Source organism: Biomphalaria glabrata, chromosome 18, assembly GCF_947242115.1.
Source record: "Biomphalaria glabrata chromosome 18, xgBioGlab47.1, whole genome shotgun sequence".
NCBI lineage: Eukaryota > Metazoa > Mollusca > Gastropoda > Planorbidae > Biomphalaria > Biomphalaria glabrata.
The window spans coordinates 10320348-10334704 of record NC_074728.1 but is presented as its reverse complement, the minus strand read 5'-3'; the positions used below and the strand labels follow the sequence as shown (position 1 = coordinate 10334704).

General features: G+C 35.2%; 1 protein-coding gene across 4 annotated transcripts in view; it reads right to left on the bottom strand.

Moving 5' to 3' along the window:
* The window catches only part of LOC106071265 (neogenin-like), a 150822-nt gene that overhangs the window by 36652 nt on the left and 99813 nt on the right, over positions 1–14357 (bottom strand). For all 4 annotated transcript variants that reach the window (XM_056016775.1, XM_056016778.1, XM_056016776.1 and 1 more), the window contains exons 3-7: positions 5789–5937; positions 5405–5566; positions 4913–5032; positions 4467–4629; positions 558–700 (exon numbers count right to left, since the gene is read on the bottom strand). In XM_056016775.1, the coding sequence (XP_055872750.1) occupies positions 558–700; positions 4467–4629; positions 4913–5032; positions 5405–5566; positions 5789–5937 (737 nt within the window). The remainder of the gene's footprint in view (positions 1–557; positions 701–4466; positions 4630–4912; positions 5033–5404; positions 5567–5788; positions 5938–14357) is intronic.

Genomic DNA, 14357 nt, shown 5'->3' with positions numbered 1-14357 from the left:
GTATTTATTAAAATCAGTTATATAGTAACAAGAATGGTACATAGTTAGAAACAAAAAATAATTTGTAAGCGGTTTCAAAATGGGAACAAGTCTTTAGTTTTATGTTGCCTATGCTTCTGTAATTTAAATTGAAAAACACTTTCCAGAAAATGTGATTTTGACATGGCGAGTATCATTCTTAAAAAAAGATGCAATGACTAATTTTGGTCTTCTGAAAGTGAACTCTATTTTTTTTTTCAAATTTAAATATGCAAACTTTACATCAGCGATGTCAAACACTTTGCATACAACCCGCTTGGCCACCCCAAGAATTATCAAAATAATGTTAAATTATTACTATATTACTAGCTGTGTTACTAATCACATTATGTTAAAGGACAACAGTTTTGTAAGGATTCTCTTACAGAAATGGAAAGACACCCATTCAAAACCATTTATTCTAGCAAATAATCTTTGGAAGGTTAAATATTACTTTTTATTTTAAATAATGTTTGAGCTCATTTCCATTAAGCCAGCCCTGTAAGATGTCAAAGCTCTCAGCATTTACATGAGCTCACCTGAGACAGTGAGTGAAGCATCAGCATCCACAGAGTCTTCAGAATTGACTGCCCTACATGTGTACACCCCTGCATCTGATTCACTGGCATTTGTGATGACCAGCGTCCCAGAACCTTCCATGCTGACAGAGGAACTATTTTTCCTGTAAATGAGTTTGAACATGAGTCTAAATGAATGCTCTTAGTTAAGAGGGAGTAGTAACAATGCAAATAGGAAGAAGAAGAAAAAGAAAAAGGAAGGATCAAATCATTGTGCCCCACCACTCTAAAGGGCAAGACATTGAACAGTCAGTTACACCCTTAAACAAGTGTCATTTTTATAACCTTTCTCCTGGCTGCTCTACACCTGTGAGAGATATCACATGCAGATACCTGGGGTTTGCATTTATCCTACGAATACAAGCCTCCAGACAGATGGCCATTCAATATCAGACAAAACTTGGTATCACATGACAGAGATTTTCCTTAGGAATTAGCTCTCACAGGAAAAAAAAAGATAGAATTATGATATGAAACATTTACATTCAAATGAGTTAGTTGTTCAATTAAATCAAGGTTTGTATTCTGTGTTGCACCATAGACCTCATCCCACTTACATCAGCTTTTGCCCTTATGCCCCATGCACTAGTATCAGGTATTGCTGGGACCTCGGCACCCACCCCCCCTACACACACACTTTTTTTTTGTTTCTCCACATGGTGTTAGCCAAATGTCACACATTTTATGAAGGGAAATCCTCCCAACAGCTAGCACTTCCTCTGTTTTCTACCACACACACACAGAGGACTTAGCATACCCTCTTCCAACACCAATCCCTAAAGAATTATGAGATTCTGCCAACCTACATCATAAATAGTTCACAGATCATAAGAACATGTGGTCTGCAGAGCAGTACCATCTGGGCATCAGAAATTTAAAGTAAATGATTGTAAATACACTTAGCTCTTAGACCAAGACAAGGTATATTCTTAAGTAACCATAAATACAAATGACACTTAGACCAATACAAGGTATATTTTTAAATAACCATAAATATAAATGACACTTAGACCAATACAAGGTATATTTTTAAATAACCATAAATACAAATGACACTTAGACCAAGACAATGGATATTCTTAAGTAAACATAAATACAAATGACACTTAGACCAAGACAAGGGATATTCTTAAGTAAACATAAATACAAATGACACTTAGACCAAGACAAGGTATATGTTTAAATAACCATAAATATAAATGACAATTAGACCAAGACAAGGTATATTCTTAAGTAACCATAAATAGAAATGACAGACCAATGTTTTGCAACAATAAATGTGTGTTTAATTATGATCATTATCTTATCTTACATGATACAGACATTACTTCATGAAAGAAGATGATTACGTCCTACGTGTCATGCATATTAGCCAATGACCTAAATTCTGCAAGTCACTGGTTTTCCTGGCTAGCTCAGGAAACCCATTCCATGCTCTAATAGCGCTAGGGAAGAAAGAGCATTTGTACAGATTTCTCCTAGCATATGGAACGAGGAATGTGCCTTTATCTTTGTGTCTTTCAGAGTATTTTATTAAATTTTGTTTTTGTATTTGAAGATTATGTAGTGTTTTATGTATAATTGCTACTTTACTTTTAAGTCTTTATCCTGAAGGCTTTCTGAATTGTGATTTTACTAAAGGTGTTACTCTAGTCAAATGTGAATATTCGTTTGTTATGAACCTCACTGCTCTATTTTGTGTCTGTTCCAGTTTCTTAATGTTTTCGTGAGTTGAGGGGTCCCAAACAGAGGAAGCATATTTTATTATTGGCCTAACCAAGGTTAAATAACAATTTAGTTTTATGTTCTTATTTGATTTATAGAAATTTCTTTTAATAAATCCTAATGCTTTGTTTGATTTTTTTATAGTTTCATCAATGTGGGGATTCCATGACAGTTTTTCATTTATTATAACACCTAGGTATTTTGCATTTTTAGTCTTTGTTACTGGTTTACCATGAATAAGATAAGTGGAATTAATTTGTTTTAGTTTTTTTGTTACTCTTAACAACTGACATTTTTCTGGGTGGAAAGACATGCTCCAATTTGATTCCCATTTCAGTAATTCATCTAATTCTCTTTGTAAAATTTCTGTATCTTGTGTTGTTTTTATTGTTCTATATATTATGCAATCATCTGCAAATAATCTGACTATTGTTCCTGAACTAATGCAATTTGGTAAATCATTTATGTAAATTAAAAATAGTAGTGGACCCAAGACTGTTCCTTGAGGTACACCTGAGTTTACTGTTATTGGTGTTGATTTAGAGCCATTTATTATTACAGTTTGTTCTCTCCCTATCAGAAAATCTTAATCCACTGATGCAATGGACCATCAATGCCAAAATATTTTAATTTTTTAAGCAAACTATGGTGGTGAACTTTGTCAAAAGCTTTGGAAAAATCTAGTAAGATAGCATCTATTTACTCACTATCATCTAAACCTTTTAAAAAATCATCAATTAGTCCTATTAGTTGTGTTTCACATGATCTATATTTCCTAAAGCCATGTTGGTATGGAGTAAGGACATTATGTTTGTCTAAGTGGTTTATGATGTTGCTACTTATTATGTGTTCTAGGATTTTACATGTGATGCTGGTAAATGATACTGGTCTGTAGTTTCCTGGGTCAGATTTGTATCCGTTTTAAATAGGGGGGTGACATTAGCTTCTTTCCAGTCCCTTGGTACTCTGCCCTGGTTAAGAGATGCCTGAAAAAGTATTTTGAACACTGTTGCTAGCTCATTGCTTAGTTATTTGAGTAATCTAGCTGGAATACCATCAGGTCCAGATGCTTTATTTGGTTAGATGTTGGCTAATAGTTTTTGGATTCATTATCTTCTATACTTCTTTATCTCCTATGTTGTCTATTGGTTCAAATTAAGTAATATGTCTTTGTCTCCTGGAGCTGAGAATGCTGATGCAAAGTATTTATTTTAGGATGTTAGCTTTAGTTTCATTATCATTATGTGTTAAGTTATCTTCTCCTTTTAATGGCGCTATGCCTGTTGTTTCCATTTTCTTAATGTATGACCATAGGTTTTTGTTGTTATCTTTAGATATTACATTGTTTATGTATTCACTCTGCAGCAAATTATGATAAACTAGAATCACTCAAAGATAAGGGTTAAGTAACTAGAATTGACAGGTCATCAGCACTAAGTATATATTTAAAAAAAAAATCATTGCTTAGCAAAACCTATACAAAGACTCTCAAATTAAGAATTTAAACAACTACAAGGCTTTACAAATCAAAATAACATAAACTAAGAGTCTTAGCCAATGTGCCATTGCCTGAATATGAGCATTAAAATCAAATATCTCTTATTACATTTTACTTTGAAATGGTTGATGGGGTAGATCAGAACTTTACAAAAAAGAGATCTACAAGGGATTATCCAGTCAATGGTAAAGACTTAATTCTTAAAAGAATAATTAACAAAGAAAATTGAAGAAAGGAGGGGGGCCTATAAAACTTGTCACAGTCATGAGAAGTGTGTATTTCAAAATGTATAGAAAAAAAACATTACAGCAATACCACTTTAAACAGTAGTGATGCCCAATGGCCTTCAGTCAAACTGTGCTACCAGATTCAACTTTAACAAGCCCTAATGGTCAAACAGTGTATTGTTTTCATTGAAACCAAAAGCCATGATAGTCCTGAGCTGAGTAAATGTATCAAGTCAAAGAACATTTCATGTGCTGTAAGATAAGCTAAATTGAACAGCAATTTTTAACTGTGACTGAGTCTCAAGGACTGCTCCTTTCAACCAAATTTAGAGGCCAAAAGTATCCTCTGAGTTGGCAAGCACTGCACTTACCCATATAACAAGATGGTGCTGCCTATGAGTTGGCAAGCTCTGCACTTACCCATGTAACAAGATGGTGCTGCCGTCTTTGAGCCATGATATCACAGGAGTATTGCCTAGTCTGTCTCGACCATAGGCCACACAGTGGAGATAAGCCCTTTCATTTTTAACCACCTTCTGGTCCCTGGGTCTAATTATAAACTTTGGAGCGCTGGGTCTTGCATCTGCAGTCAGAGTTGTTACTAATTAAAAACATGCATATTGCAAGAATACAAAAACTGTTTCTATAGAACTGAAGTTTAAGATACTGTAGATAAACCTTTCTTCATTTTGAATTATTAATAATAAATCACATTAAAAAAAAATCATTTTACAAATATAGTAGAATCTAGAAAGTTATGTTACTGAATTCACTTCAATTCATCAAGAAAACTGAAGAGAGATTTGATTTTTTTTTTCTTTAACAAAGTGGCTAATATGATAGTCTATGAGAAGATCAACACTTACCAAAGCCAGATATCTGTGTCAGATTAGCCATGCGACTAGTACGAGAATGTTCATGGGACTCAGCCTCACAAGCATAAGAGCTAAAGTCACCTAGGGTAATAGGTCCCAACTCAAGTAGACCTGGAAATAGAAAGCCAGTGAAAGCTAGATGTTGTTTTATTTTTATATTCATTTTGGTTCTCAAAGCAATTAATACAGTGACTTTGCCCTGGAAATGGATGTGAAATGGTCTTTTGGTTATTTAGTTAATAGGTCATTAGTATTTTGTATATAGCCAACCCTTTGTTAACTGACATAGATTTTATGCTGTCCTCTATGACTTGCTAATGATGCAGTATGGGTGCGTTAGAATTTCCAAAAGAATCTGAAATTTTATCTCTAGGATATTATTTTCTTGGTCTAGAAATAAATTCTGTAGTAATGTAGTCACAAAAACATAGAATAAGTTGAATTCTACCAGTGGTTAAGCAAGTAGTGAAAAATAATAATCACCTGTTGGAAATACTTTAGCCAAGGGAGTATTGAGTTTGTTGGACTTTTTATACCAGGTAACTTTAGCTGGTGGTTGTCCATTGATCAAGCACTCAAAGGCAGCATAGTCTCCAAGAGAAACCTGAAGATCTTTGGGCTCCACTTCAAAGTGTTTAGGGATATCTGAAGCCAAACAAAGAAAACAAAATATGTGGAAACTAGCAACCTTCACAGAGATTATAAAAAAAATGAAAGTTGAGTATGAAGACCATTTTAAAAGTTTAGATATTATACGATAATGCTAAGTGTATTAACAAATAAAAAGAATGCAACAATAACTTTTGTTTATAAGTGACAGCACATGTTATCAACATAAACCAGTGTTACAGAAGTGAATGAACATACATGCTATGGTGAGAGTGGCCTTTCTACTAACTATAGTCCCCAAGGATGGCACAGTAGCTGAACACCTGTAGTCTCCCTGGTCAGACTCTATGTAGGACTTGAGATGAGAGACTATCTTAAAGTACAGGGTGCCATTGGACAGCATGTATCTAAGGAAAGAAAAAAAACTATATTAGAAACACAACAGACATAACACAGGGTCTGAGGAAAACAATTAAATGTTCTGAAGGGTTAAATAAAATTCATTCTTTACAATTAGTAACCTGGTCGTAAAATGACCTTGTCAACATAATTCAGCAGGCACTTCCACTTTTAATGACAAATATTTCTAACAATATGTGGCTTTTAAACTAGGTTGTTAAGAGGATAAATTTTGAAGGAAGTGGAGGTTTAGATTTGTTTTGTTTTTTTATTCCAATAAGGCTTTTTAAAAAAATGACTTAAAAGTAAAACCTTCCCAAAGTTCCATTACACCATAACTCAGTAATATTCCGTGACAATGTCAGAAAGCGACAAGGAGGGCTGATATTCCGTGACAATGTCAGAAAGATACAAGGAGGGCTGATATTCCTTGACAATGTCAGAAAGATACAATGAGGGCTGATATTCCATGACAATGTCAGAAAGATACAACAAGGGCTGATATTCCAAGACAAAAAATACAAGGAGGGCTGATATTCCGTGACAATGTCAGAAAGATACAAGGAGGGCTGATATTCCTTGACAATGTCAGAAAGATACAAGGAGGGCTGATATTCCATGACAATGTCAGAAAGATACAACGAGGGCTGATATTCCGTGACAATGTCAGAAAGATACAAGGAGGGCTGATATTCCATGACAATGTCAGTAAGATACAAGGAGGGCTGATATTCTGTGACAAGGTCAGTAAGATACAAGGAGGGCTGAGCGCATATATAAAAGTGTTAGTGGGGAGTGTTTCATGAAGTTTCCCCATCAGGCACAAACTGAATTCTCACTTTTTCTCCATACAAAACAAAATAATAATTTGATAAGATTTAAGGCTGAGTTCAATAAAACTGTTCTACATTGTTACAACAATGTCAGTTATTTTTTGTTTGTTGATTTTTTTTCTTTTGTTTTTTGTTTTTAAATGCTGAAATGTGCAAAAAGTTCCTACTATTATCCACAAAAGAATATATAAAAAAAAATATGTTTTTAAAAAAAAGGAAAAAATTGATATTTGTCTTAAAAAAAGAAAACATTTCCAAAGGCAATAGCGAAAAAAAAACATAATGCCAGACTTGACTCCAACGTGATGATGATTATGATGAGGGCAAAGGCTGATGGATTTCTCTCCCACCCTGGCCACAGACAGAATGGTGATTGAGACTTGAACTAATTCAATTGTGGGGGGTGTCAGCATTGATTGAGAAATATGAGGACAACAACAGAGGGAGTTTGGTTGACAAGGGGGAGATAAGTTGACATCCATGAAGAATAATACCAAGCTTTTAAGCAAAGAAATACAATGACACACTGCTAACAATGATGTTAGGTCTTAAACGTCTAAGATTTAAAAACATTACATTTGGGACTTTGTGTGTGACTTGATTCATCCCACCATTACCACAGTAGGCTTATTGTTAATGCATTCCATTCAACAGCCGCGGAGAGCAAGGCTCTTACGGAGAGCAAGGCTCTTACGGTGTCTATTGGTATGTTAAGAATGGTTATGTAAAAGAATGGAGTGTTCAACTCAATGGGGTGTTCATGGCAAAGGGTTTTAGTCTTACAGTGAGTATTTGTATGAAAAGATGGGTATGCAACATAGAATGAGGTGTTCGACTCAGTAAGGTCTTTACTACAAAATGTTTTTTGTGTGTGCGTGCCTGAACAATAAAGAAACTAAAGTGCCCTATTCCCATATATCTTTTAGTTGCCATATTAACGAAATCGTGCACTGTTCTGGCTTGAAATACTAGGCTGGTCTACTTGTACATGTAACGAAACATAACCGAACATGACGAAACATAACCGAACATGACGAAACATAACCGAACATGACGAGCATGAAAGGTTACTATATATATAGAAAAACATTATTTTCACTCCCACAATGAAGACTTCACCAGTCTCTGTCAATCAAACTGACTGTTAATAGATCTTGCTGCCGGCCACTTCTTTATCTACACATCCCATTCGCACCTACAGACATATCGCAGCTTTGTCAGCGTGAGTAGTCAGCCATTAAGAAATCCGTTTATAACGCTCACTCAAGTATTGACACGCCATTAGTCCGCCACTAGACATAGCGCCCCGGGGGTTAGAGGCGGTTCAAGTCAAAATCACTTTGAAATGTATCAAGTTATCGGAAATACAAAGTAGAAAGTAGAAATATTTACTTTTCCAGAACTCCTTCATAAAGCTTATATATATATATATATATATATATATATATATATATATATATATATATATATATATATATATATATATATATATATATATATATATATATATATATATATATATATATATATATATATATATATATTGTAATGCACAAATTGTAAGACAAACTTCCATACGACAATAAAGATTATTATTATATTTATATATATATTTATTTTTAGAAGATTCGAGGGGGAAAAAGAGCTAATATGAATCTCCATAGCAGCATAGAATAGAGAACAAATAGAATAAATTCCTATTGATAAGAAAAGAAAGTGAAACATTTTTCTGACCCTTTTTTTACAAATCTTATATCAACTCACTCTGTCCGTCTGGTAAAAAGTTTGTACACATGATATCTTCTACACTCTCTCGGATCTAGTTAAAATTTTACACATGTACTTCTTTTACATGACAAAATAAGAATCAATAAAAAAAATGTAACCAATTAGTTAACTATTGGTAATTAATTATTTTGTTTCGTATCTCGAAAAAGGGAAAGAAATTGTACCTGATATAATATGAATTATTCCCCTTTATAGGTAGTCGCTTTAAAGTAAGTTTGAAACACAAAATAAATAACTATACAATCTTCTATGTTCATAACCACTTCACTAGCAGAGTAGTTAGAATGTCGGCTTGAGCCAATAGTTCGAATTCAGTTCATTTCACCCCCTTTTTTTTAAATGTATTTTTTATAAATGCTTTTTGAAAGTGATTACGGTAAACTTCACCCAGATATTCCTTTCGTTCTCCCCCCTCCCCTCCCATTTACCCAACTAGTTCAGGTAAGTGATAGGATCATAGCGTGCTGAGAAAGCTAATGCATGAAATAGCGCTAAGGACAAACATTTGGTACACATATTTCTAATCGCACACATATTTATTGCTGTTGGTCTAAATATACTACACAATTAAAATACACGACTGATCTAAACTGATTGATACATACAATCACACTTTACTTTGTGTAAGCTTTTTTTTTTTTTGTATTTTTGTTTTTGTTTGTTTCACATTCGGTACAGGGACAACAATACTTAGAAAAACTAAAGTAAAGTTTCCCTTTCAGTTCTTGTGATCTATGGGCAGATGATGTTAAGGTCATCTGTTTCTATGGCCAAAGGTTAACGAGCAGGGTGTCATGAGGCCACTACAACGACCAACCGCCTTTACTTTCCCCAACTAAAGTCAGGTACCCATTAGGGTTGGGTGGACTCAGGGGCGCCCTAAAAATCCAGAAATTCATTTCCCAGTCTTTACCGAGATTCGAACCCGGGACCATCAGATTTGGAAGCACTTAACCACTAAGCTTAGAAAACAAACAAATAAACTGTGGTCACTGGACATGTACTTTCTAGATGGCAATTGGAACTACTCTGTGACGCAACGTTGGACTTTGTGTCGCTATATCTTAACACTTGTGTCAAATTAAAGTTTAAACCGTCAAATGTTTCAGCTGACTGCAACTGAAACACGCCCAAAATAAGAATAAGAATAGTCAACTCGTCATTGGCAAGATTGTTTTCTACCCCTTTAGCATTCCATAATATTTGTACTGGGTTGTAAAAAAAAAAAAGGGGGGGGGGGCGTAGTACAGTTTGGTCAACATCGGCCCCTACTATCAACATGTTTTGATCTTAACTGTCACTCTCAGCACTAAGAAAACACAAAGAGAGAAAGCTCAGGTAATAACAACTCCTCGGAGTGGGATGTAGCTTTCCGAGATTCTGAAATGTTGATACGGAAAACAAAGGTCTCGAAAAGGATCCCATGTGGGTTCCGAGAACATTGCGATTGGTAGTTCAACAACTTAGGTAGATGTCAACCACAATTCAGTTTGACTGTAAAGGGAGGACACATACTCTCTGCTGGCGATATTGGTCACTTCAACGATTATGACACTATCCAATCGTTGTCTATTACCTTCAAATGTTTTAAGGTTGATTCTCGTGTTGTTCTGAGTCAGTTATTGTTTTCTCTCAATAATGTTCAAACTAGTGCTGAAAAACAGCTACATTGTTCTTGAGTTCATTTCCATTCACTGCCAGATCCATAGGATTTAAGTTGAAAACAAAAAACAAAAACCGCCCGTGTCTTTGGTATTCCAACAAGGAGAACAAATGAGCGTCTTTGTCTACTCCAAAAGGATTACTGTCTGGGAGGTCTCTACCTAATGTATCAGTAACTGGACCATACATTAGTTTCTCAGTTTGACTAGATCTGTGAGCTATGACATAGAGCCATCAAAGCTAAGAGATAAATGTGATAAGATCAAGTGTAAATACAACAACACAGCAAGACAATACAAAGGCGAGTGGAAACAAAGTAAATATTTGGGATACAGACAAAGAAAACAAAAATGAATTAAAACGCGTCACCAGCGACGGTCGCGAACGATAAAGCAGATTTTAGACTCTTGTTTTGGGGAGGTGGGGGTCACCTGGAAAGAAGTCAGCCATGACATTTTCCCCACCTAAAAAGAGCCGGTGTTTGTTGTTCACAGTTCGCGTGGCAGAAAACTAGTGAGGACGTGAAGGCTGGAGTGAGAGATGAAAGATAAAGGATAATAATAATAATAAAGTGAGAGAGATAGAGAGAGATATTCAATCTTCTGTAGATATTCAAATGAATAATTGAATGATATAATGATTGAACCTTGTTTAAACTCCTAATTGTGTGTGGAATGCAAATACCTCATAAGCAGTGAAATTAATCTTACAACTGTCGTTGGGTCGTTCGTTCAGGATGCGAACTTATCAAGTTATTTTAAGTGGACTTTTTTTTTTAGCCACATCACTTGATAAATCAGAAACACGAGACTTAAAGTAAATGTACTTTCAGAGGAGTACTCTTTACACCACGTGAGACAGTGATGATAAGCATACTCGAGTAATAAGCATTTCAAACGCGCTCTCGTTCACAGGCTAAACGTGGCCCAGCAGCGAAAGCTAAGAAGTATCCTAGGAATAACCTACCGAGATCATGTCACCATGAGATAAACCATTTCCCGTCTGGGTGGCGGCGACCGAATGTCGTACGAGATTCGCCAGACCAATCTTTAGACAAGAGGAAAGACTTTTACCAAAGCCGGCCATAACATGGCAGCCGAAAAGAGGAAAACGAAGACAGGGCCGACCACGTCTAATATGGCCCTCGCATCTTCTTAGAAGACCTAAAATCCGTGAGCAGTAGCGGGAAAAAGTCTGTGGAAGTCGCCTGAAAGAGATGCCTGCGACAAGAACTTGCACCCAACCTAAGCCTAAGTTAAGTGTTAAGAAACAAGAAAAGCGTTCAGCCCAGACAATCATCTCTATAAACGATGTTCAGTTCGTCTTTTTCATTGAGATACCACATCCTTCTATTCTGTCATCGTATTAGATATGTCATGCTGTACGGTACAGGTCCCTCTTAGATTAGCTGGACATTACATTCAGATCAATGTCTAACAGTACAGTACACGTCCCTCAAAAACTAGCTGGACATTACATTCACATCAATGTCATACTGTACGGTACAGGTCCCTCTTAGATTAGCTGGACATTACATTCACATCAATGTCATACTGTACGGTACAGGTCCCTCTTAGATTAGCTGGACATTACATTCAGATCAATGTCTTACTGTACGACGGTACAGGCCCCTCTTAGATTAGCTGGACATTACATTCAGATCAATGTCATACTGTACAGTACACGTCCCTCTTAAATTAGCTGGACATAACATTCACATAAATGTCATACTGTATGGTACAGGTCCCTCTTAGATTAGCTGGACATTACATTCACATCAAAGTCATATTGTACAGTACACGTCCCTCTTAAATTAGCTGGGCATTACATTCACATCAAAGCCATATTGTACAGTACACGTTCCTATGGGCCCGCCCATGAGTCTGCTGTTTTGTAAGCAATGCAGGCTAACAGGCAAGTTTTAATATTTTCAAATGGGCAATGGTTCAAGGACCTATCTCACATTCTTGGCACATGTAACTGTAACACCAAACACTGCCTATAAAATCTTATTTTTAAAAAATGTAAAAAAAAAAAAAATATGTGCATACATTGTGTAGTATCATTTTTAAAAAAAAGTTTTCTTTGATTTATTAGTAGCTAGTACATTAGAAAACACATACATAAGTAATACATAATTGTGTTATAACATTATTTTGACAAATGACAAAAATGTATGCAAATGCTATAAAAAATACACATTATAAATATTTCCTTGTCCATAAATAATTTGCTTAAAATGCAGTATTCTTAGTATACACTATATAAGTTTTAAGTGTTGTGTGTTTTTGACAAAAACGAATTGCATAATTTATTTTAAAAACAAATCGGTTCATTTTCAGAAGAAAAAAAAAAGTAGGCTTGCAACTAAAATTAGCAAGCCAAAAAAATATGGTAAAGTAAAAAATAAAAAGTTTTTTTTTTTTTTTTTTTTTCAAATTTTTAAAATAATTATTCGGCCTCCTGTTCCTATAACAATAGCCAATAAAATAGAACACGTCTCACTTCTATCTAAATAGTGAAGCAATTACTCGACCCCTTCCCTGACAGCCGTGTCTTCTGCTTGCCTCCGGGAAGTTTAGCTGGCTGAGGTGTTGAAAGTATCACCACTTGTGATGAAACTTAGAAATGAAATCTCTTTTCTTCTTGTAAAGCTAATAAACATTTCAAGAATAGTCTACGTCGAGGCGCTTTATAAACGCCTAGATCTACCCGCTTTATAAACGCCTAGATGTATCCAAGAAAAAAATGTGATTTTTATAGGTATACATTTTTATATGGAATAGTTTGGTGTTGTTTTACAGTTCATACTGTTAGGATTTTTAGTTGTCATGACTAGAAAATACGTTCCTGCAGGGAACAGCACCAGAGAAAAGAAGAAGGTAGATAGACAAAACGATTGGGAAGCCAGCATAAAAGAATGGACAGGCCTATCATTAAAAGAGATTCAAGACGGTCGACAGATCATGCGGCCCCCAACAGACTCAATGATTGGCGAAGGTAAAAGTTGCCAACCATGAACGAACAAGTGCTATTTGTGCACCATGTCTACATTACCACCACACTGATACAAGTAGTTCAAGAGCACCACATCTTCCGGTCAAGGCTCAGTTAGTGCACCGACTAAACGATATCACGTTTCATAAACAAAACAAATACAGAAGAATGCAACTTGACCAGAAGACAGTGTTGTTGTATAAACAAGCCGAGGTGTGCTAAGCAATGTTTTGTACTGAGACTTCGTATCGGAAGCTTGCACGAGTGTCTGTTTATTTCTCAATGTCAGCAATCACAGCCACACAGCGGCATATGGGATATACGATAACTATAGCAAGAATTTAAATCTTGTAAGATGAATGAAGCTGTTCTGTGTTAAATGATGTCTGCCTTAGAAGTACCAGTTGCTGTCGTATTTCAAGAGAATACAACCCAATTAACACTAGACTTTTTAAAACAAACAAAATACACACAAAAAACTTTAATAAAAAAATCTTTAAAAAAAAAAAAAAAACAAAGCTTATATAAGTGGTAGATATCCGCGCTAACAACTATATCTCTCGATGACGTAGAAGTTATTTCCCTTATTTGATGTCGAATAAAATAATTAATTACCAATAATTAATTGAGAAACTAGTTAATTTTTTAATTGATTCACACTTTGTTAGGTATATCAACTTCATCCAAGAATGGGTGTAAGGAAATAAAACTGTTCAATTATCTAAGCGGACGAAACCCTACATATTTAGCCTTATCTCTGAAAACTGAATGTTTAATTTCTTTTGTACGTATCAAACAAAATAATTAGTAACCAGTACTTAATTGACAAAGTTGTTATTTCTTTTATTGATTCATGTATTGTCTACGTCAATGAGTAATTGTGCAAAGTTTTAACTTGGTCCGAGAATGGGTGTGGGATTAAATAAGTTGTACAAACTTTTTATCAGACAGATTGACAGACAGATTGAGTTGATATAAAGCTTTGTAAAAAAAAAATGTTCAAATAGAATCGGATCTGTTCGGATTGGATCTAATTGGATGGGTTCCGATGTGATCAGATAGTCATTTAAAAAGAATGCTAGTATGGGGATTGAACCCACGACATTCGCGTTAATAGCACGACGCATCATTATTATTATAGCTTTTAT